The following is a 25,257-nucleotide window of genomic DNA, read 5'->3' as shown; positions in this document are numbered from 1 at the left end:
AAGCTTTTTGATAAAGTGGGCAAAAAATTATGTAGAAAGTAGCTTAGAAACCCCCAGCATAGTTTTAAAACCATCTTCCTACCTCCCACTGCATCAGAATGAACTTGGACATAAAGGCAGAAGTTAGTACTTCTTACAGGAAGATCACACTTCCAAGAGATGCTGCTTTCTCACATTCCGCTTGGAGAAACACTTTTGCCTGGGTAACTCATGTGAGACTCACATAAGGCTCTATAAATCAAGCATACATTTTCAAGGCTTTTATTCTGTCCACTGATACTTATTTGCTTTCTTTTTGAAAGGCTTTGTGAACACCAGAAATACAGTGTTAAAGCACACAAAAGCATGCTGTGACTGAGTCCTGTCACAAAAGTACATGCCATCTGAGTCGTACATGAGAGCTAAAGGTATGCTCTTTCCACACTTTGAAGTACATTTTTTGTCTGCTTTCCCAAGTACCTGGCTGTTTATTTTTCTGGACAAACCCACTGGAAAGCAAAATATGATCTTTTTCTTCCTTATCTTCAAAGTTCTTGCCTCCCCTGCTTTCCCTCTGCCAGACAGCTAGTACATGGGGAACCTATGGCCATCTTGGACCTGTGGAGCATTGGCATTGCTCCTGATTGCTTAGCACTGCTGATCAAAGCAAGAACTGCATTCTAAAAGCAGGAGAGTGATCTGAAGACAGCTTCAGCCCCAAACACAAGTGGAATATTTTAACCTCTGGAACTTGATTTTCAGCAGAGCCCAGATGTTTCAGGGATGAAGGTGAAAAAGACCTCACCTTGCAACCACCTATGAGCTTCATATATTCATTCACGTACTGTGAATTAAGCTGTAAAGCTTAATGCCCATGTAGCAGAAAACAGGAGAAAAGCTGCACTTACAGGTCAGTAGCTGCTTGGCACATTAACCACAACACTGGCCAGGGCACACGCCATGCAGAGATACTCCCAGAAATGCATTTGCTGCTAGTAAACAGCCCAGAATTTGAGAAAGTAAGCCACTGCTTTGGCTACTTCTCAGTATCCTAAACTTACACTAACTGGTTTTAAAGCCCTTGAATTAGGCATATTTTTTGCCTTATTACCACTTTATGCCAAGTTATACTGGGGAAGCACAGTGACGGCCTTCTCTTCTCACACCAGCCCTACCATCAGGGAGACTCATCAGCTTCTGAGCAGTGCTCACCTGGGGCCAGAAGCCTGCCAGCGAGGTGCCTGGGGGTGCCCCAGGAGCAGGGAGAGGACATGGCCAGGACAGTGGGCCCAGGCTGGCCCACGGGTGTCCCGTAGCACAGAACCTTGTGCTCAGCCAGAACGCTGCACTGGAATTTTGCATCATTTGTTTTTCCACTTTTATTTTTTCCTACACCCCACTACCCACCTCTTCCTTATTACCCTGCCTTTATCTCAGCCCACAAGTTTGATATCCTAGCTTTTATGTAACCCCAGCATGAGCGTCACATTCAAACTCAGCCCCAAACTCCCTTCTGTTCGGATCTTTAGCTTCCTGGGATTAGGGGTATGGGGAAGGAGGTATATGCCTGTACCACACACAACAGGAACCCACAATTCAAAGCCTCTTTCCAAAACATCATTTGCTGAACCTGGCTAGAAATACCCCAGCATGCCCATGGAGAAGAGGACGGAGGTTTCACAAACTAGTTTTCCCATGCTTCCTGCAGCAAGAGTTCAGAGACATAAGACTTGCTCCAAAACAAGTGCTCTGCATGGTCTCAGTCTGTTTGTCACAGGAGAACAAGTAAATAATTAGAGTTTTACTGAAATCAGGAGCTAGGCCACTCTGATGATAGAAATACAAAGCAGAACGAGAGGGACAGGAAAGAATTTATCATCTGATTAGAAAACAATAAACAACCTTCTCTAACTAACCTAGTGGCAGGAGGCAAAGTACTAAATAGCACAGAAATAAAAAGGATGCAAAGAAAAACACTGTGGTTTAAATGATGAACTCATGACCTGAAAGCAGATACATTATTTATTTCAATAATTTATGCCCTTTTTGATTCACTTTTGGCTCTGATTTGCTGTCACTGGTGAGTTACAAGGTTATTAATAACACATAACAATGAATAATGTATTCAGTCACACCAACTGAATTTTGTCTGTTTGTATGGCCCAGTGAGCATTTAAAAATTTATTACACTTGAGACTTTTTCTGAATGGTAGCTAAGACCTGCATACACAGACTAGTTCAAACCTATAAAACAATAAAAAAAAAAAGTCTTAATTTCTGGAGAAAAAGCAAACATGAAAGCAGTCAATTGCAAATCTCAATTCAGCTGCTGTGAGTACAGATCAAGGCACCAGAATTTTGGAGAGAGTTCCATGCAGAATACCACCTCTGTCATGCAAACAGTCTTTCGGAGCCACAACTTGCAAAACTTTACCAACTACGTGAATTTGTTACAAACAAATTGAATGTATTACCCACACAAATTACACAATCCACTGACTTCCATTCTTTTTCTTTGCTTGAAATGGCATTTCTTGACAGTGAAAGAGCAAGTGCCATTCATTTAAAGGCTTGTCCCTCTCAATACCATCCAACCTCATCCATTGTGCAAAATACCATATTCGTTCACATAAAAGCAACATCGTGTAACCATACCTGGCATGTCCAGAGCCAAAAAAAAAAAAAAAAAAAAAGAAGCCAATTACACAAGAAGAACATAAAACAGAGGCACATCCTAGCTTTAGAAGGTGAAACTTGGACTAAAAAACCCCACCAACCTAGGATTATACCAATCTCTTTTGCTAGTATTACCAAAGTTGTAAATCAATCCCATCTGAGCATCTCCTAGTGTGTAGACTGCAGGAGGGAGTAACGTAGGTACAGTCTGACCTGATCTAGTTCAAGTATGGTCCCAGAAATGGCTGGCTTCAGCCCCCTTCCTTTCAGCCACAGAATTAACTGCACACGTTGAAAGCAAAGAGGTTGATCCAGCTGATCTGACGAGAATAAATGCTTTTTTGGGCAGTGGGTTTGTTTTCTGACAGGCCAGCTTACCAAGCAGGCTGATTCTAAGAACACATCACCAAATACAATACAAATAAAAGTGGTAGGAGCAAATGAATTAAAAATGTGTATATAATGGAAGGACATTCTATATAATGGAAGGTGGTGAGCTGGGACTAAATTGTTATTTTTTTCAGCTGCTGAAAGTTACCATGAAATTATATGCAATATAGAAGCAAACATTTAAAGTAAAAGTAAGCATTTAAATGAAGCCAGCCTGTGGTTGTTATTGAGAATACAAATGAACTTGTTGATGCCTGAGCCAAGTTACTGCATTAACAACTGTTAGTTCCATTAGAGCTGTAAATAAACAGTCTACAAAAAATTTCCTACAGACTACCCTGGTGCTGTGTGACACATTCACGTTACTGGTATTTACTGAGCAATCCCCACTTATTATTTAAACATGCTTGAATATACTACAGCAAAGTATAATCACATTCCAGAACTGCATCAAGTCCCTGCAATGAAATGCAGAGAGAAAGAATCCTAAGCTAATTGCCATTGAACTGTGAGTTAATTAATGAGAGCAGCAAATGATAAGATCAAGCAAAAGACTGCCAACAAATTTCAAACTTAACAACTATGACACAGCTGCATGAGCCTGCCGAACCAGTATTTATTTGGACCATTAAAAGCAAAGTAAAGTAACTTAACAGAGAACCAGGGTCCTGCTGTTGATTTAAGGTCAACAGAAAGACAATTTGTGACAGAGATAAATGCCACTTACCCACTAGGAGAGGAGTGCTGCATCAACAGGCATAAGCCTCCAGGCATTTTCTGAGACCAACTCCAGAAGAGGTGTCCATTTTCTCTGTTATCAAAGAACCTGTAATGAAAAACAGAGCTCAGTCTAATCAGTGGTTTCAAGGCAATAATTTCACACCACTCAGCTGAAGCAGAACTTCACAGCTCATCAAGTAGCAAGGGGAAAAATGATTTTTGTCCTAAATGAGTTTCTGCCCCCCAGTGAAGATACCAGCAAAAAACATGTCATCGAGTCTTATCTGAGGCCTGGCTAGTGCAGAGGCCATGCACAGGAAAGGATTTCATCACCAAACTAAATACTCACACTGATCAGAAACTACGAATTTTCATTTTCACTTATCAGCACCCCGTCAGATACTAAAGTACATCATTCTGTGGTAACAGCCTGTGTACGTATGCTATTAGTACAGGACATCCACGCGGTCTGTCCGCAACAAACAGAGCACACGTTCACCTGTAACACAGCACATACGAGCCTGAGCTATGTCTGCTGTCTGTACCTCGTGCTGCAGGCACAGGGACACACCTCACCAACAGCTGTACTACCTGAAAACATCCCCAGCCTGTGTTTATTTTTTCTGCAGTTCAAACAGCATCAAGATGCTCACAGAGAACACTTCAGGCAAAGCTTGCCTGGTTATGAGGTTTCAATCACTCTGTTAAGGCAGAGGCAGGTTATGGAGCTCCATGCAAAGCACTCTAACCCCTAGGCACTCACTCGTGCAACCACTCCCTCGGCAAACAGCACCGGGAGGTACAGCCAGCTCTGAGAGCGGTCAGCCACGGCCTTCATTAGGATCCTGACACCTCCACGGTCCCAACAGTTCTCAGCAGACAGCTTGTTGTTGCTGTTGTTTAAACTAAACCCATAACATTTAAACTGACCATGGCTGGGGCTGGCGCGCTAATGTGTAATATGCTTCTGAAACGAAAAGCTGCAGATGACAAAAAGCACAGCCCTGCAAAGCCCTGCATGCTGTAGCTCAGTCATTCAGCATGCAGTGCCACATGAACAGTGGTACTGGAAGTGAAATACCCCTCTCTGGCTGTTCTCATCTGACAGACTGTGGCATAAGCAGAATCTGCAGGTTCTGAGGTTCACGAAGTGCACCCGCAATGCACAAGTCTGTTGCTTGCAGTTAAGCAGCTAATACACAACCATTTTGGAAAATACCAATTATTAGCCTGTGAAAAATGAAGTTGCGTACTACTGCTCTACACCTTTTCTGTACCAAAGGTAGCAGCCAAGCTGTAGCCTTGCTCCCATTAATATCTGAAAACAGTAGGGAGTATTTGGAGAAAAATAGAAAGTGCATAATGAATTCCCTGAAAACCATGGGCACGGTGCTAGCTTGTCTCTGTAACACTGACACCGTATTCCCTCTTGAAATCCAGGGCACGGCCAAAAGCCACATGTTTGGCCAGACTCCAGGGAGGGAGGTCAGGACACTGCAGGCATCAGAGTAAACACCGGGCACTGAAGCTAAGAGAGGGGCTTTGCTAACACCAGTCTCTGCCCATCAGCCCAAGACAGGCACTTCAGGTCCCTCACCCACCTCCTTACTCACACCAACTTTCCTGCACGTGCTGCAATTTCAACAGCATGGCATGGGAATTGGCTGCAGGGGCAGGAAGGGTGAACACACAAGCTGAGGTTTCAGGCACATCGTGAAGTCTGAAAAGGCCAGGAGATCCACACCCGCTCCTAGGCTGATAATGACAGCTGCTGCTGTGGGTCCTGGAAGTCAAAGCTTGTGAGCTGTTTTGTTCCATCCTAGAGGCAGGGAGAGGCAGTTTTCCACGGAGTGAAATCATTCCTGAAAATTTAAATGCTTTTTGGATCAGGACCTTAGTTTCTAAGAAACGCAAACACTTGTCTCAGACTGTTTAGGAAAGCAGATCCCAAAACCAAGTGAATGAGAGAGAAGAGCCACTTGGGGCTTCTTAAACCTAGTCCAAAACACTTGAAATAACATCCATGTGATGCATAGAAACAGTAACTTTTCCAGCTGAGCTGCACAGAAAATAGAGTGAGACCACTTCTGCTATCTAAGGCCTCTTTCTATCACTGGCTGAAGATGAACTGTGCAGGGCATGACATTGAAAAGGTTTACCCAGGCTGCGTGCCAGGTACTTTTCTCTATACGTAAGCTTCAGACTACACTGACGAAGGTTTTCAGACACCCTAAGTAGACACATGGATTTAGGATCTCATTTTCAGGACTAGACTTGCACTTTTTTCCTCTACCACGTGGCTTCACACACCCAAGTACTTCAGGAACAGCACCACAGTTGCTCAGCAGCTTAAGGACGGGCAGGCAGGCCTCCAGACATGTTACTCACTCAATCTACTTTCTAAATTTTCATTTCCTTTTCTCCCCTCCCTCCTTCCCTGGAGCAGAGCTGTTTTTCTCCCTCTGAGAGAGGGGAGCAGAGAGGCGGTCATGCATGCAAACATTCAGCAGCTGAGTGTGCGTGCCTCCCTTAACTGTGCGACGGGGGCAGCCCTGTCAGGACCTCAGCACTGTTATGTGTGAGATGTCGCCCTGGAAAAGGCTCTTACACCTGTACCGAGTCCCTTCAATGTACAGAACCAAGAAATACTCATTGCAAGTCAAAAGTATTTTATATTCTTTTAAATCCTTGTTCCCGTCCTTTCTATGGTAGGGGGTCAAGATAAAAGTTGGACGTGGCCTTCCACAAGCTCACGCAGAGTTCCTGAAGATTTCGAGTCCTGCTTCAGAGCGCAGCACCTCTTGCTGGCCTCTCAAACACGCAGCTGAACACCAAGCTCTCTCCACCTGCAACAAACTCCCTCCTAGCATTATTGTGGGGAATGCTAGATCTGGAAAGACCCCTCTTTGGAGCTCCAAATGGAGCAGGTCACTTTCCTTCTCAGCAGCACACTTCTGAACAGGGAAGCATGAGTAATTTCCCAGCTCTCTTTGTGTTTCTGCACATACTTACTGATGTCCCAGTTGGACAGAACACTGTGAGGACCGAACACAAGCCTCTGTGTTTTCAAGTCTGGCAGCAGCCAGCAGGTACCGATACTTCCTCTCAGCTCTGGGGGAGAAGTCCTCACTTCCTTTTTAAGTCTTCAGCAGAAACAGGTTTGTATGAAGCTAGTGGAATGGGCCCAGAATATATTCCTGAGTCCCAAAACACTCCTAAGCACGGGAGCACTTGCTCTTGTCGCCGCAGGACTGGTAAGGCATAAACACAGCAGGTATTGCTGGGGCAGTGCCAAAGGGAGAGGCGATGGGAAGAGACAGTGTTGGCTCCAGCAAGGGATGGCAGGAGTGGCCCGAACCAAGCTGTTGCCTTTGACAGCAGGTACGGCTAATCCTTGCTTAAATAAACCCTGGCTCTCTTCCACTCCCACAGGATGCAGGCACAGTTTACCTCTCAGAAAACTTACTTATTCCCCTGACTTCTCTACTGGCTCTGGACTGGTAATTCCTTCAATACTGCACTGCTGTGCCAGACCTAATAGCAACAGGAAAGCATGGAGTGATTAAAGGAGCTGAACTGGGGCTGAACAGTGACAAAACTAAACTCTGAAATGGAGCAAGAAATGATTGATTTGTAAGAAGCAGCCCATGGATAAGAAACTCAGAGCAAGCAGGCAGCTTGCAATGGGAACGATGATGTGCTGCTGAACACACCACTTGCAGTGCTGGGTGTGCTGATACCTGTGAAAGCTTCACACTCCTCACAGGGCAGGTGCAGACATCAGAACAGATTCAGATCCTCTCTGTCATTTGTTCATTTGCAACTCAATACCTACACAAGTCTAGCTCTGCACACTTTTTATTAGTAGCCACATATGAACATAACTGAAAACAGACCATGTCTGAACATGGACTTTACTGAAAAAAATGTTGAAGCCATCTATTTTCTGCATCTTTGTAATGAAAACTTGCTGCTCAGGGTCTGATGGCTGCAGCTAACCCTTCAGGCTTTCTAACCCTTCCCTTCCTTTCCTTTCCCTCAGCTGTCTTTTCCTCCTCCACTGCACCACCTTCACACTTCTTGCTCTGAATCTCAGGGCCAAGCACAGTTTCACTTCCCAAACCACCCCATCACCTCTCTCCTGCCCAGCTAGCAGTATGGCCGTGGGTGTTGGGTTATGGTTTAACTGTGCTATCTCCGCTGTTTTCAGCCCTGACTTCAAAACAACGTTCTTCGCCCTTGCAAGCTCTGAATCCCTAGGATTTAAGGATTCATGCTGCTCATGCACGTGCCCAGACCTGGCCTGCTCCAGCACATGAGCGATGCAGAGATGCCGACCACGAAGTTCTGACAGCTGCTGAGGGCATCAGCATCGCTCAGGACGCAGGACAGGGAGATGGGGTGAGACCTTGCACTTTGAAGGAAGGTTACATGGTAGAGAGCAGCTGCTACAAGATGTTCATTTCCAGCTCCCCGAGATGGGCCAGTTTTAAAAATACTCCAAAATAATGAAAATCCCCCAGCAATACTATCCTAACAAACAGAGGATATCCACACAGACAGAAGGCTTGGAGCCAGGGCATCTGCTATAGAGATGGAGGTGGCCGCTGATACTTAGCTAAGCTCTTCCACAGATTTCCAAGGAAAATCTTGGCCATTCCCCCACAGATCTCCCTGTGCTCTAGCAGCCTGAGGCGCTGTGCATCATCTCACTGCCCGCAGCAGCCTTGCCAAGCGCACGCCCCGCATGCCTCAGTGAGGCAGCTCCTGGGCAGAAGAGACCAACACCACCTCCAGGGAGTGCTGCGTGGGGAGCAGCCATTGGTGGCACCCAGAAAGATCTGCTTTTAGGTCAGAAACTGGTATTTTGTCGTGTTCTAATAGCCCCAAGGTAGAGCGCAAATCCGAATGCATCCTTCTCTGTGGATAATTGCCTATAAAATGCCAAGCTGTAGTTTCAGCTCTTTAGCTGCACGAAACAGAACCTTGGGAAGTTTTAATCAATGAAAAGAAGCTAGTGTATTACATGGTTATAAAAAACCCACCTCATAACACGAGAAGAATTTGGGGGGAGAAAGAACAGACCATCTGGAGATAATAATAAATCTGAAAAGAGGCAGAAATTCCAAAATCAAAGACAGGACTTCATTATTCTAGGAGAAATGACTAACTGGAGAGGAAAAAACTTGTGATTCATGCACCCTGATGGGGTTTGAGACTTCAGTCTCCCTCATCAGTGTCATCGCATCATTGTCCTCTCAGAAATTATAACTCATTCCCTGCTCTGTAGATCAGGAAAGCATGATAGATTAATTTAAACAGGGTGACAATAACTGTAGTGAGAAATTTTGTGTTTTTACATACCCCAATAAGCCAACTTTAAAAATACTTAAGGAAATTTTTTTGATCTTAGAAACATTTTTGAGGTCTAAACATAAGTCGGAATAGAGCCAGCTTTTCTTTATTCTTAATGAGACAAGTTTGCAGGTCCTCACACTGTTAACAGTGAGAAACTCCTAATCTTACCTTACTGTTAATGCAAAGATAACTGATGCTGCCATAGCCCATGGGTGTGGTAAAACTAATTCTCCTTTCCGCTGATTTAAGTGACAGCTTCCTGAGGCAGGGTCTCATCTTGCTCGGAGTTTTCATGGCACAATGCAGGCATGTATTATGAACTACTACACAACTGTTGCAGGATTTTGAAATAATAAGATATGTGAAATCCTACAGCATTAACTAAGTATATATTAAAAAACAAACAAGCAAACAAAAAAAAACACACACCATCACCAACAAAAAAGAACACCCAAAAAACGAGGGATGCCTTTTTTTTCTTCCTTTTTAAGCCAGAAGCTCCACAGAGAAGGGAGACAACTGAGTTCTTAGAGGAGAAAAACACCCCTCCTACTTCAGTGTTTTAAGAAGGTTGCCCTGCAAGTCTTTATTATCGCACACCAAAATCTCACAGCATGAAGCACCTTGCGAAACAGAAGAGGAAGACTAATTTGGCTTATAACCACTACTCACATTTAAACGGGAGCTAGCTGACATGGCTGACAAGTTAGACGTGCCTGCAGTAATCAGGGTGGCAGGAAGATCAAGATAGAGGGAGGGTGAGAAGAAGTAGGCAATTAATCAAGACAACCTTCCAATTCATTTTATCACAGTGCACGATCTCTGCCAGCAGTCTGTGTATCGGCCTGCTTTGGCATATTTCCAATTAACTGTAGATCCAAACTTCTCTGTATTACTTGCTTTATGTATGGCATGGCAGAGTGCCCAGAGCACAGTAGCTGCGGACACTTCTGTTCCTGATCTTCTCCATTACCCCACAGTCCAACCAAAACCCTCCTCTGTTACCTTCAGGTAATACACAGAAGAAAAGAAAATGAAGGATTAATGGATGAGAAAGTGTCCTCTAACAAGGATTGGATAGTGTGCTGCCTTTCTGTCACCCTCCTCCTTACACAGAGCAAGGAAAACATAAGGAAAAATTAAGCTTTGTTGGCAGAAGCAAGGAAGAATTCTTGGTTATCCCAGCCTTGCTTTCCAGAAGGTGGTAAGACGCTTTTTGGGTATAGTTCAGAGCATGTATGAATCTGTGTGCTTCTCTACGAGGGCAAGAAGGAACAAAAGGTTAATGAACTCGCTACAGTTATTGAAGCTACTGGGTAGCAGTACCATTGGCAAGAAGTTGCTTAAGTTGTGTTCTCCCACAGAGCCTTTTGCACTGGATCTCAGGCAGTGAACTTCCCATATGTTTACTGACACCAGGGTCAGGAAACAGCAGCACGTTGCACTGGGTTGCAGTGACATTCCCTTCGCTGTCAACACAAAACCGTGGGAGATGTTTGGGTTCCCTCCTGAACTTAAGAAGGAAGACATGGTCTGCTGAATATCAGCTTGTCTGTCTTTATCCCCTTCTGCTCATCCTCTCTCATCTTCATCCTCCAGCTTTTGAAACATTTCAGCATCATTTCAGTCACAGAAATTTCTACTTCAATTAAAGAAACCACTATATGAGTGAATATATGGAAATGCAGAAAGCATCAGACACATTACAGGCAAAACTACTAGTTCTTCCTACCTAACCCACAAGCAAAAATGTAAAATAGCTCTTGAGATTCCCAAAGTGAGGAAAAAATTAAAAAAGTAAATATGCTGATTTGTTTCTAATCCTAATCCTGCAACAGATTTCACTGACACTGTGAATTTTATGTGCTTTTTTTTTTTTTTTTTTTAATAAAGCTCCTTTCTCTTGTTAAGATGACCAAAAGATATACATACACAAAACTAAGAATGAACCTAGAGGATAAAGACCCTAACAAGTAACTGTTCAGAAACAACAGCCCATTTGATGTCGCTGAAGTCTGCTAGCTCGCACGCAAGCAGAAAGCTTCACTTACTGCTATAGTTGTTCCTCCCAGTACACTCTCCCAGCAAACGTGTGGCTTGTTTTTCTTGTGCAAGTGCTTAAATGTACATATAAAAAGTCAAAGCCTATGGTCTAGAAGAACTATAAGCATTGCTTAAAAACAAAAGAGAAACTAAAACATCCAAATAAAACTCCATGCATAGGTCTTGTATGTTCCTAGAATGAATGATGAACTTAAACGCATTACTTACACTTAAAGCATTGGAGAGCTGATGAAGCACAGAATAAAGAAGGACCAACATTCCAGAAGAACTGTATGTAATGATAACTTCCATATGCTTATATAGATAGGAACAAAGAATCCTCTGAAGGCTTATTAGGGAGTCACACAAACATCTGCAGAACATAGCTGTCAGGCTAACAGACATCTCCACCGCAGGCATGCTTGTACCACAAGCAATCCATGCCACAATTCCTCAGTTTGGGCCAGTGTTTAGGACTCTCCTACAGTTTTGCCAGCAGAGGTTTGCCCCGTCTTCATGTGCTGCCTTGGCAGAGCTAATTCAGCTTTGTCCCTGTGCTGGAGAAGGCAGCTGTGCTACTTCCCCTGCCTTGCTTGCTATGGCTCACCTTGCCATGCCAGGGCACCTGCACCCATCGGAACAGGCTGGCTCCTGGCAGACAGAGTCAAAACAGCCCCCACACTATTCGAGTATCACAAAGACGAAAGAAGAAGCCTGACTACTTGCTCAGATTGAATGCTGATTCCCGAAGGTCACAGACTTCTGTTTTGACGGCTGACCACCAAGAACTACACACCAGTCCCTGTCCATCAGGGCCAGGTCTTCAGTCAGCACTCTGGCTCCTAATTTTCCACGCTGTCTTTCAACAAGCCTTCCATGCAAGGAGGAAATTAACGTGCTTCACAACAGGGCTCAAAAACAATGCAGGAAAAACTATGCAAGAGTTGTGATAGAAGATCCTTCTAATTAGCTAGGTTCCTATCAAGAGATTGCTCCTCAAACAGAACCATCGCCTCCACTCCCAAAATAACTGAATGTCAGTAGTTTTAGCTACTTCAGAAGGGGACTAGACTTGCCCTCAAAGCAGGTGACCACACACCACGGAGTGTGCAATACTCTTGCAATTATTCCACATTTGAAGAATCCAGGACACTTCACCAGACTCACAACAGGTCTTCCAGTCCAGACAGCTGTCTGTCTCTCCCAGTGGCAGTACCTCACCTGCCAAGATCCAAATTCTCCATTCTTGGAGCAAATCCTCCATTACTACTCTGGAATTGGGTGCTAAGCAGCACAGCTGGTCTTAGTGTTTCCAGGAATGCGAAACATTCGCCTGTGCATTAGCCCAGTGAAATTTAATAGCCTACAAGTAGATATGGCTGATTGGCATGAGTTTATAAATTCATATTTAGCATCAAAATATTTGAGATTAAGGAAACAAAAGAACACACGATCAGCAGTAACATGTACTGATGGGGGCTGTTACAGTATGCAAAACATCTGAGCACTGACTAATTTGGCTGCAAGCTCTTGTTCTGAAAACAATGTCTGGTAATAATAACATGATCCCAAAGAAAGGATTCTACAGGGAAGTTATTTACTCTCTCACAAAGGCCATATGATTTATACATGTTGTCACTGCCTATGCCAGAAAATTGATGACTGATTACCACCTATTCATTTCAGTACCTGGTATCCAGCCTGAATTAACCAGATTAGGCCACATGGAATTTCTTTACTATTTACAGAGAAACTGGGTATAACATTTGGTTTAAGTCAATACAAGGAAGGAGCTTTTAGTCTGAATCCAGTAAGAACTAGAATATATTAAAGCAGCATGAATTAAATGCTTATTATTTGTCATTACTACTCATTTATAACACAAACATCTGGATTCCATAACCATAGCCCAATAAAATGATATTAGTGGGGAGAGCAAAATAATTATATAAATACCATCTAGCTTGTTAAACATTTGCAAAGCACTGCAATCACTCATCCATTCCCAGCTCCTGCAGCACATTATTTGGCTTTTGTATTGTTGGCTGGGCATTGAATCCTAAGTGTTGGTAGTCCAGTTCTGCAGCTCCCTCTGTACAGGCACAGGATCCCCTATTGAGATATTCCACATCCCCAGTCACTGCCGCCAGACCTTTGGGGTAGCAGTGCCAGGGAGCAGGCAGAGACATGGAAGCAGTCTTAGCAAATTGGGAAAAAAAAAAAAAAAAAAAAAGCTTTTGAGAACAGCATAACCAAAAAGAAATGAGTAAAATCATGTAGGGGAAAGAATTTCTAATGCCTAAGAAACAACAGCACACATCAAAGCACCCAAATATGCTACAGAGTATGGTCTGCTTAATATTAATTTTAAATGGCAATTTTATTCATATTAGGATTGTAGATTATGCTTGCAAAATATGAATACGTTTAGTTTATTTTCCAAGCCACTTACTTCTCAGATCAATTGAAGGATGCAGGGTTTTTCTAGTGAAGCCTTCATCACTTGCAACCTCTGACAGTTTTAACAGATGGCAATGGTCTATTAAATACTGCTCTAATCGTGACTATTTCATTGACCACTCCTTTTAATTTGAAGTCTATGAAATAATAATTACAGTAAAACTCAAACTGCTTTATTATTATGGCTATTTTATATATCTATATCTAGATAGATATAGACATATATACCCACACTTTTATGCATATGAACACGTCTTGGTTTCGCTCTGCAGCAGAGAGGGTCTGAACTGATGTGCCCAGGTTAGCTGTGAACATTTCTGGAGGTATAAGCTCCGGAATTTTAATGTACCTACTATATGTAATTTTTTTAAATCCCTACTGTACCACTTACACATCATAAAGTGTTGTGAACTATCATGCACAGCGCTCTCCTGAATTGCCCACTTTTACAAAGTCCATAAAAACATAGTAATTGTTTGATATACATTTAATTTTAAAATCATCTCCGCCCCTCTTTCTACTCTTTGACAAAGAGTTTGTTTAGCATCACGTGGATCCAACCAAAAATGCTTAATGAGGAAAAAGGAAGCTGTACTACCCAAAGAGCAATTAATGCAGAAAAACTTTAGCATTACAGTGTTTTTAAGCAGACTTGCTCTGCTTTTCCTCCTCCTGGAGACTAAGACAAGAAAGATGCTATTAAAGAGTTAAAGTAACTCCGTGTGAGTCCATGAGCCAGAGAAGCAAACCACAATCCTCTGACAGGAGCTCAGCACCACCTCCTCCAAGAGGGTGCTGTCAGGATCGGCTTTTCCATTCAGGAAGAGCAGGCTGTCACCTGGGGCAGCAGAGCAGCTCGGGGCTGCATATTGTTAGACTAGCAGCAGGATGTAAGGGAGGGCACTCTCCAATTAACCTGAGGCAGCACACCCCCCAGAGACAGGTGCTGGATAATGTACAATGACCAAACAGAACAGGAACATTCTGGACTTGAGCATAAGGAAACTGAATAATCATCAGTGCAACCAAGGCTCCAGCAACAGGAGAAAAAAAAAAGGCAAACAAAAACAAGCAAAAAGCACTCTAGGGAGCTCTCCCCTCAGCAAGTAATATCCCTGCTTCTTTTAATCCTCCTACAATGGTGTTTTTGCTGCTTTCTCCATCCCACACCAGTTCTTCCTTGCAAGAATCCAAAGTCCCGCCCCTTCCATCAGCTATCCTACCTCTTTTTTGGTGTTCGAGCACTGATCGAGGGGAAAAAACATTTGAAAGGTGGTGCAGAAAGTGCAGGAAGACCACCTGCGAATGAGAGCATTTCACCTGCAGACTTTGCGTGACTACCAGCACCCTCCAGGCTTCAGGGAGAGGAAGGCATCGGCGGCGAGGAGCACCACGCTCACACGGGGGCTGTGACACAGCACAGCGCTCCCTCTGTCCACCAGCATGAGCTGTGGCCCTGGGCCTGCTCCCAGCAGGGCTGGCTCGGGTAAAGAAGTGCCCAGCCCAGTGGCAAACACACAGAGCCCACACCACGGCACCTTCCTGCAGCCCCACTGTGTGGCTGTGCCACAGGGACGGGACAGGGCCACGCTTACCAGCACACTGAGACCACCGCCATTTTAGGGCTGAGAGGAAAGCAGGCAGCAGGCGCTGGGGTTCTGGCTGCTTCTGGAAGTTTCCGTGTGGCACCCCCTCTGCCTGGGGCTTTGTGCTTTGGCCCCAGGGGCAGGCAGCCCACAGCTCCCAAACGGGCTGTGCCAACGGAGGCCTAGTGGTGAGGCATCAGCTCCTTTCCCTGCCACGTGCCCCAGGGTGTGCGGCAGCCATTTCCTTGTGCATGGGGACCGAGCTGCCAGTACCCTGCAGCTGCCATGAGCCCAGAGCAGCCTTTTCAGAACACTCATGAGGCACTCTGTCACTTAAAACATACCTGAAGAGCTGCTCTTGCTTGTCCAAGATAAATAAAATTTGGAGCTGCAAGCCCAGTCCCTTTGGAATTTGTCAGCCTCCGTCATGCGGCCCCCACCTGTGTTTGAGCTGCATGATCAGGGGGAGGGAGGACTCCTTCAGCAGCCAGCTGTGAGGAAAAGAAACAGCTGAGTGGTTCAATCTAACAGTTCAGCTGAGGAGCCCTCACACGGTTACAGCAAAAGGCACCAGGCTGCATCAGAAGGCTGTAACAGCCTTGTAGAATGACCTTAAGTAAATTACTGCAAAGTTTCTGGGCTTTCGCTCCCCTCTAAATCAGGGCAACAGTATCAGCACGCCAAGGGGAGGCTGGCAGTGCTGCAGCACGCAAAATTGGCAACTTGGGAGTCGAGTCTGCAGCAGTAGGAACTGATGCAGTGCTTTGTGCCTGCTAGCAGTATTTATAAGTTTCACATGGTTGGGCCTCCACTGGCTTGAAAGGGATTACTGCTGATTTTCACAGGTGCAAAAAAGAAAACCCAAGCAGCACAGCTTGGAAGGTATATATATAATGCCTCTAGTTCCTCTAATGTATATGGTAGAAGCTGTAGAGTGTAATGATGCTCAGGTAAAATCATATTGTTTGCTACTTTTGCATAAATAAAGTTTAGGTAGTCTCATTTAGGAAGCAGTAAAGCATTTGTAATTCTCCACTTTCCTATCCCCTAACTTATTATACTACTTTCACTGTATCTAAAATAGGTGCAGGTCTCCCTACCATGATTTATTTCAGTTCTGTAACTGAAACATTCAGAGAATGTTTATAAATTGCATTTGGTGAAAGTACTTCTAAACATGAAACAAAAAACACTTCTGTTAATTACTCTGTCATAGTTGCTGTAACAACCACCACTCGCTGCCTGCAAATCTGTAAACTGGCATAACTGTGAAAAAGAAAACTAAGAGGACTGGACAGTATTAAAGGTAATTAATCTAAAAATAATTAAATAAAAAAAAAAAAAGAAAAAATATAGATTTTAGGAGTTTTCAGGTATTTTTGTAACATTGGCTCACGTGTAACAATAGCAATAAACATGTTCTGCAATTCCTTCTAGAATATTTCTGTTAAGACTCTATTGTTTTAGTAGACAGCAGATATTCTCCATAAACTCCACTGGCAGCTGCATCTCTGTAATACAGGAAGGCAAGACATACTGCACTGAAACAGCATCCAAAGGCCAATGCAATGACGACACACACAACAGATGCTCAGTTTTAGGGTTTATTTCATCTGCTAACATTCATTCTTGATCTAGACAAAAGCAATTAGATGATTATTTTCTTAATCTATTTTTTTTTTCTTGTGGAGGAAAAGAAAAAAAAAATCTTTTAACACTTTTTTTTTTGTAAGATGTTATAAATAAATATATAAAGCTTTAAGTGTTACTTGGTTCAAATTGAACAGTTGTCGTTTATTTTTTGTTAAGTTCCTGATGTGGAAAAAAAAAAAAGTGCAAACCATACACATTCAGCCGAACGGAATGACTCCAGCCACAATCACTTCTGGAGAAGCCGAATCTGTCTGATCTACAATATGGAGGATGGAAGGTGGGTGGGGGAAACAACTTACTATATTTTTACCCTCAGCCACATAACTCCTAGCAGATAAAAATGGAGTTCCCTGGTAGGTAAAGCATACAAGAAAGGGGGGAAGGAAGAAAAGAAAGTTCTGCCTACATTGCCCTTTCCCTTTCTTGTGCAGATTGTACAGCACAGAGGAAAGAAGAGACAATATAAAAGCTTTAGACAAAAACATGAGAATGAAAAATAAAATCAGCAGGAGGGACTGGTGAAAAATCCTACGGCTGTTGCATGTTTGCCTGGCAGACTACAAACAAACACAGAGAAACTTCACGTTGAGAGACAGTGGGGATTTTTGTCTTTTCCTTATGGAAAAAAAAAAAAAAGATGGAAAGGGGCAATAAAAATAAGTTACATCATATTCCAATATGTACAAAACAAATCATGCTCAGTAAATCATTTGAATATAAAATTATTCATTATTGTACAACTCTCTCAATACAGTCTGCAGAATAGACAACTGGGGAAAAACAGGGAGGGGGAACTGTGGGGCTTTGAGGGATGAAACAGACTAATTTGCAAATCATGTGGCTTTTTTCAGCTTGCATGAAAAATTACAAAGAATACCATCACCTGCAGCTGGGACAATACAGGCTTTAATATCCACGTGCTTATCAGGACTGCATTAATCTTGGCAAGAACTGTAGATGGGACAAAACAAACAGCCACAGATAGCTCAGACTGTGTGCGCAGACACAAGCTCCACTGCCTGCCTGCTGGTTTACCTGGGACTGCTGCTAAATGACCTGTGCTTTAACAGCCTGGCTCTATTGCTGATCAGGCACTGAATCCTACAGTCACTTCTGCCACTGAAATATGAGCTGATATAAAAGCAAAAACAAGAACAAAAAGGTGACACATCAGCCCTGTGATTCGAATCCAGCAAATACATTGAGTTGCATTCCAAGCTATAGCCTTGGAAATACAACATTTAGCATACTCTATGTTGCCAATTGCTGTAGCGCTACCCAGTTTTGTAATAATTCAGAAAATTTTGTGGGATAGGAGGGGTCTGAGTACCTCAAAACATGAATGAGAAGCTAGAGAAGCTTCCAGCCCCAGGATACATATCTACGTCAGGCCCTGTTCTTTTACAGTCTGTCATTACTTCCTGTAGTTGTTCAGTGGTCTCTGTGAAGTGGTTTGATGAGCTCAGTGACACATCCACTTCCTAACTGATGTGCGTTCACACTGCCACCGAGGTGGTCCTTCTGCCTCGCTCATACGCTCACTGCTCTTTCTGCTCCTACTGGACAACAATGGAAGAAAAAGCTTGCTGGGATCTTCCTTCTGCTGCTTCCATTTCCACCCCTGTTTTGTAGGCAAGTACAGGACTATTGGGTGCAAAAACATCAACCTCAAATGCTCTCCATTTACTCCAAAATGCTGGGCACAAAGGGTGAAACTCAAACAAGCCAGAAATTCACACAGATCCTTTGCTGAGAATTTTTTTTTTTTCCCCAATGACTTTGAACCCAGTGACAGCCTGGGTCTACAGCCTTACAGTCTGTCCTGTATTTGTGACCTGGGAAGGGTACAAGGTGACATCTGACTGGGAAACTTTTGAGTAGGAGGAAAACTCCTTCAGCACAACTAGCTGGAATGAGACAAACGAGCAATAAAATGCTTTCTTCTGCAACAACACCTTACCAAGCAGTCAAGTTAATTGTTTAGGTGTCTAAAAGCAAAAAAGACCTCTTCCTTCTTAGCACTGCAGCATATGTTGTCCTTTCCACCTTCCTGAAGCAGGAAGGGAGTCTGCTGGCAAATCTCCACTCATGGCATCACCCTCTGTTGCAGATGTGCATGGCTCTGCACAGCAGAAGGCAGCAGAGGCTAAGAGCTATCATCTTTGGCCTGGTACCAGGTAACTGCTTATCCAAAATGCTCACTCACACTAGTACTGCTGGTTCTGTAACCCCTTAGAAATCCCTTACACAGTCCCAGCTCTTCTAAAGGTTCTTCATGGGGTGTCCCTGGAACACAACAGAAACACTGTGGGGATAGACATGCATCCGAGTGTCCCAGGACCGTGTAAAATCTGAATTCAGGAGGAACCATTTGTGGTTGGGTGAGATGATCTTGGAGGTCTTTTCCAACCTTAATGATTTTATGATTCAAGCTCCAGTGAGAGACCGGTCACAACCTTGCACCTGCCTTCACTATACCCATCAATTGCCTCTCCTGACCTGGATCATGATGCATTGAGTGGCCCCATGGAGAAACACCTTATGTAGGGAAGAAGGTGTTGGTGTGTCTGGAAGTCACAGGAAAAAACATTTTGGGAAAAAGGGGAACATAGTGAACAAGGATGTACTGTCTGGCCACTACTTCTGCCAGAGTGCCTTAAAGCCATTGTTCTCTGTTCATTTTAAAACTACACATACAATTTGCATGTTGTTGTAGCATCAAATAATCTGTCCTAAACAAAAAATAAATTGTACCACTTTAAACTGTAGTACATAAAAATCACAAAAACAAACAGACAAACAAAAAACCAAAAGAACTACATTCACATTATGTTAAAAAAGTTCCCTTAAACCCACTAGAGGAAGAAAATCATGCCAGGTATGCCCTGCAACCTATGCTCTTGCAGACAGAACTGAAAATAAATCAAAGTGTGGCATACAGCCTTAAACAGACCAGTACAGCAGTCAGGGTGTGGGATGGCTTTTGGGTCATTGTCTTCATTTCTGATATTCATAGTTAAAATTTGTTTCAAAGTGTCCTATACTTCTCATACTTTGGAGTACCTCTTTACAGAGAGGCCATTTGCTTTCCCAATGTACAGATGGAGAAACTGAGGTATTGGCCAGGAACAGGATTTGAATTTACAAATTCCTGCCTCAGTGCTAAGCTGAGGTCAGACCTCCTTTTGTGGGTTGAAGTGAAACTGTTAACAAAACTTTGCAGTTTCATTTCTTTTGCTTGTTACTGTAATATATTACAAAGAAAACAGAACAAGGTCTTCGACTGACACGCTTCTAGGGTCAGAGGCTGCCTCTGATTTAGAGAACCCTGCAGACAGATCCATTAAAATCCAGCTGGTTGCTCAGAGCCCATAACACAGAAACAACTCAGGTAAAATGGGCCCAATTATGATACTGGTCCTGATCATACACAGTCCCATTTACTAGCACCCTTTGGTAGATGAGAGCAGAATTTGGCCTTCAATACAGAATGGTTCTCAAAGTCAGTACTGGCATATGCTGTACTGCCTGAGTGTCCACAGCGTGCCCTCTTCTGGAGCCGCACCGACGGGCACTGTGAGCATGGCTTAGCTGCAGTAACTATTTGTGCACGATGGAGCTGTGACACAGAGAGCACAGTGAAAAGCCTTCGGGTAAAGCTGGAAACTGTGCATATGAAACAGTTGCTTTTTATATCTAGCGTATTGGTTTTGTGGGTAAACAGCCTGTAAAATTGCATTTTTAAAATATAAACGTTTTTTTTTAGTTACAGCAATACATAAAAGTGTTGGGAACTACCAAACATAGCTCCTCCCAGTCTTGGAAGTCAGAGATGAGCAAATGGATTTGTAATACCTTCTGCCCCCAAGCCAACAACTGAAAATTGCTTCATATTGCTTCCCACAACTCAGCTAGGAACAAATGCTTATGGCCAAGCATATGCAGCTCTGGAAGCAGGGGCCATTTTGTAATAAAACCTTAAAGACAGTGATAACCACCAGCAAACATTGGTAACAGGCGAATGCACGAGTAACAACATCTCACTGTGCTTACAGATGACCGTGTGCTTGAGCACTTTGCAGCACCAGGATGCAGACCTGACCAACATTCATCTGAAATCAGCAGGATTCTTCAACTTCATTGGACTGTGGATCAAGTATGTAACAGGATTATTTGAACCCAATGTGCTATTTGCAACTTCTGTTCTTAAGTTTTTAGTCAGCTTCACTCTTCTGGAGAAGAACATCTCCAGAAGGAAGGTGTATACCTCAGGGTGTACACAGAAGAAACAAGGCAGCTCCTGTGCTTAAGGTGGCTACCTCCTTTGCAAACCTCAGTGTGAATTTGAAACTGTTGGAAGCAGGGTACAGAGGCAGAAGAATTAAAATACAGAACAAGCAGCACTGCAGTGGATTTGTGTGATTGCGTGATTTTTAGAGAGATGCCAAAAAATGACACACTAAAGCCGAATGTATCATCTCTCTGCCTCTCCTTCTGTGATTTCAGTGCCATAATTGACCCGCAGTTACCATGGCCTTTGAAAATCAAATCATATTCCATTTGATTCATATTTTACCCTAGACAATAGCTGGTTCAGGACTAACAGGCTGAGTAATAACGGGGTGAGACATGAAGCAGGCAAAAACTGCTTCATTTCCATGCTTCCAGCCAAACAAAGAAATGCTTGCAACAGCAAGAAAATAAGCCATACTTTAATTTGGTGAGTGGGAAGAGGAATTAGAGAAGTCATTGTTGCTCTTTGACTCAAAAGTCAGTAAGCAGAACTTGGTTAGACTGTCACCATACTGGAGGATTAAACTTACATGGGTCCCTAAAAAACAGCATTAAAAGAGAAAGAGCTCTGCTTTGAAAGTGGTCTGAGACTAAAAAAACATTATCCATGATTCCTGTTTCCAGTTTTTTGAACACAGCTTGTTCGTTTAAAGCAAGAGCTGCAGAGCAGGCACTCTGCCAAAAGACAATGTGCACTGTCTCATAATTAATTCAGACCCATAATCAGAAATTTTTACAGCTCTGGAAGAGAGCCCCATCCTATTCCCACTTAAATCAGTTCTAGTGACTTCACTGAAAGCAGGCTTATGGCCATTATCTCTTGACACAACCAAGTAAAAAATAACTTAATAGTACAGGTATGGGTACGTCTGCATGCTTGTTGCAGTTCAGCATTTCACATAGCAATGAACAAAACAAAATCACCCCCTCATCATGTTGCCATTAATGACTGATTATTTGCAGGGTCTTCCTGAAGACCGTCCTGGAGACTTGTCCTGCAGACTTACGAGGCAGTATTGCTATTTCACTTGTTCTCCCTTTCTCAGTATGCAGGATAAGGTTTTCATTTGTTGTTAGCACATTATACTGATGAAGGCATGAGTGGCAGTTGTGTAGGGTGACATGATGGCATGGGGCTGCATGTTGGAGCCTATGTGGAATTTGGTTGGCTTTGAAATTGTTTTGGGACCTGTCTGTGAAACAAATCTGGGAGCTCTGTGCAAGAACTCCCTATTATTTTTATGAAGTTGCGTATGAATATGTGATACCAGTGCAATGTATCAAAACCACTGTGCTAAGTCCGTATCCTAGGCCACAGTCAATTTGATTTAATGTTTCTTATCCTCTGATATTTTTCTTCTTTTATTCTTATGGTGCTCTACTTTCTGGCAGTGGCTGCCAGATGAAAATTAGCGACTGCCCTTGTGCTTAGATCACAGCCTGACACATCCTCAATTTAGTCACTGTTATCATTTACTTACAAACAATGCAATTCCCATCCCACCTCCAAAAACATCCACAAAATAACACCGCAATTTCCTTGTTTTTTAATGATGTATCTTTATATCATTACGGCTCAGGAGACAAACAGATTTAAAAAATCCTACATCTGACATTTGTGTTTGAATTGTGAGGATAAGAAACATTCTTTTGTATTTGGCCTTAAGAGTGGGTAACCGCATTTGTGCATTTTTCACCTCTGTATTATAATGTTGACTGGTTTTTTATTTTTATGTATTTATTTATTTTTTTAAGAATCTCACTGGTCTTGTAAGAAACAGTAAAAAGACCCTATGTTTAAGGAAGCAATCTATCTTCTGTTTTACAGACTTGCTTTTAAATAAAATATTTTTCTGTTGTTTTGAAATTTTACTTCCATGATCTTTTATATGGAAACCCTAGAGTATCATTAATATAAAAGTCTGCCTAGGCTACCACTTTTCTATAATATGGCTCATGTAGTCCTCAGTGGGCAAGCGTCCTTGCTCCTCGGTCTCTTCCTTGGGAAGTGCTTCATTGGACCGGTGAAGAAGCCTCTCTTCCCGATTCTTTATCCTCTGCTCCATCCTCTCTAGCTGCCGTTTGTACTGGTAGCGCTGCTGGAAGAGGTCCTTTGCATAGTCATAGAGCTGCATGTCCAGGTCATTGAGCTCCTCAATCCTCCGGATGGTGTCATTATCCACCTCCACCCCTCCTGCCCTGGTGCTGTTGTACTGCATAAAGGGCCGGATGAATTTCAGATTAAAAGTTCTCTCAAACAGGTACTGAGTCTTTCTCTGGAACTCTGTCAGGCCAAAGAAGGCCATGTCTTTGAGGTTCTTTTTTGCGCTGTCCAGCAGGATCTGTGCTCGCTTGTTCTCTGGGATGAAAGACATGTTGTAGCAGCCCACTAAGCTCAAGTCAGCCAACATCCTCACCTGGCGGTTGTTGGCCAAATTATACGGGCAATCCATGAACTCCTGCAGTGTGCAGCCTGACCAGTCTGTGCCTTCATAGCATGACGGCAGCTCTTCAGGAGTTGGCGTCCTGCCATCACACATGTGCAAGGAGGTCTTCCAAGTAGCTCCTCGTTGGACATGACGCCATTCGCTGAGGTAACGAGATACAGGGTCTCTCAGCAGTGTGATGTAGTAAAATTTTCTACAAGAAGAAGAGAAAATAAAATTAATGCTCTGCTAGCAACTAGAAAGACGCTTGAAAAAATGAGATCCAGAGTAAACATAAAAAAGAAGAGTAAATCAACATCAGAGCACCCATTCCACTGTGCTCCTGGACTATTTTCTTCTTGCAATCTCTCATACTAAGTACTGTGTGCAACATTAGATCGATGTTTCTCATCTTCGTTGCCCACCGTTTAGTCTTGCCAATCAGTATCTCTTTCTCCAGTGCATTCCTTTCTAGCAACGGATTGCAAAGTCAGAACAAATCAGCAGGATTCAACTCATATACCAACTTCAGAGAGCAGCTGCAACTTTAGAAACTTCCTGGCCTTTCACACTAGCACATACTCTCTGACTGAACCAAGACCTGCTCTGCAGGACATGCCCATAACTGCTCTGTTTATGAGCTGGGCTATCATTTTCGCTTCATGTAGCTGCTGACCAGGACACCTACTGCTTGACTGATCTGGCTGCCAGGCTGAAATCTGGGAGTCTGCACTTAGTAGCAGGACAACACCACAGGAACATAAGTGAAAAATAAAGATAAATCAGGAATGCAATATGCTTTGTAGAAATAGAAGGTGTGAGATGACACCCAGAAACAGAAACAGTAGAAACAGTTTATTGTTTCAGATATGGTGTTATCCATTCAAATTTAAGAGAAGCTTTTGATACATGTGACTTTTGATACAAGACAGTCAAGAGGAAAACTGGTAATGAAACCCACAATGATCCGAGCAGTCCCTTGAACTGAAAACATGACAGCTGCTGCCTACAAGGAGACCACCTGGCTTTGGCTCACATTGAGCCTGGATAAAGTTATGGGATTGATAATGATGGCAGTTTGCAACGGCCCTCTCCAGACAGAGGGAAATGGGATATATGTTTTTTTCCTTAAATGTCTTGGGACCATCATGTCTCCAACTGTTTCTAGAACAAGGAAATACCTTCTCTAGTTGCTGAAGTTGGCAAGGAATTAAATCCACATGTGCTCCCAGTGCATGGGGCTGTGTGACACTGCACAGACAAGAGCATCACGCTTTGGCAGGTTAACACACACATCTATAGGCTACTGGAAATACTTTATATAGGGGGTAGCAGCAGAATTATTTCCCCATCAGAAATGCATCTTTGGAATGCTGATATGGCTCTCTGCCCTGCCAGAAATGCTTGAGAGAACTGAATGTGATGGCCATTATGAGAATAGTGCACAGTTTTCTAACTGTGCAGTTAGGAAATTTATTTAATTTTTAACTATTTTTTTATTTAATTTTAAAAATTAACAAATGTCTGCTCTGGCTAATATTAATGCACCCACGTTTTCCTAACACCTTCAATATTTTTCTTCCCAGAAGTAACCTAAATTACTGCAAAAAGAATAATTTGATTTAAAGAAAATACATCAATGACATTGCCCGGGAAGTCTGATTTTAAGGAAT

At 43.1% G+C, this 25,257-nt stretch overlaps 1 protein-coding gene and 2 long non-coding RNA genes across 3 annotated transcripts in view; 1 reads left to right on the top strand and 2 right to left on the bottom strand.

The window, feature by feature from the left end:
• Positions 1-2,024: 2,024 nt before the first annotated feature.
• Positions 2,025-15,968, bottom strand: LOC311441568. Its single transcript, XR_014696078.1, has 4 exons — positions 15,936-15,968; positions 15,557-15,703; positions 3,773-3,871; positions 2,025-2,634 (listed from the first exon to the last, which is right to left on the bottom strand). It is a non-coding gene; the product is annotated as an uncharacterized lncRNA (long non-coding RNA).
• A 73-nt stretch (positions 15,969-16,041) lies between these two features.
• Positions 16,042-17,476, top strand: LOC311441564. The gene is made up of 3 exons (XR_014696073.1): positions 16,042-16,162; positions 16,429-16,518; positions 17,022-17,476. It is a non-coding gene; the product is annotated as an uncharacterized lncRNA (long non-coding RNA).
• The window catches only part of HS6ST1 (heparan sulfate 6-O-sulfotransferase 1), a 183,787-nt gene continuing 175,333 nt past the window's right edge, over positions 16,804-25,257 (bottom strand). The window contains exon 2 of the mRNA XM_084529829.1: positions 16,804-23,798. Within this exon, the coding sequence (XP_084385955.1) occupies positions 23,090-23,798 (709 nt within the window). The 3' untranslated portion in view covers positions 16,804-23,089. The remainder of the gene's footprint in view (positions 23,799-25,257) is intronic.

The sequence above is a fragment of the Aythya ferina genome (assembly GCF_964211825.1).
Source record: "Aythya ferina genome assembly, chromosome: 9".
NCBI classification, from domain to species: Eukaryota; Metazoa; Chordata; class Aves; order Anseriformes; family Anatidae; genus Aythya; species Aythya ferina.
This window is presented reverse-complemented; position numbering and strand designations above follow the sequence as displayed.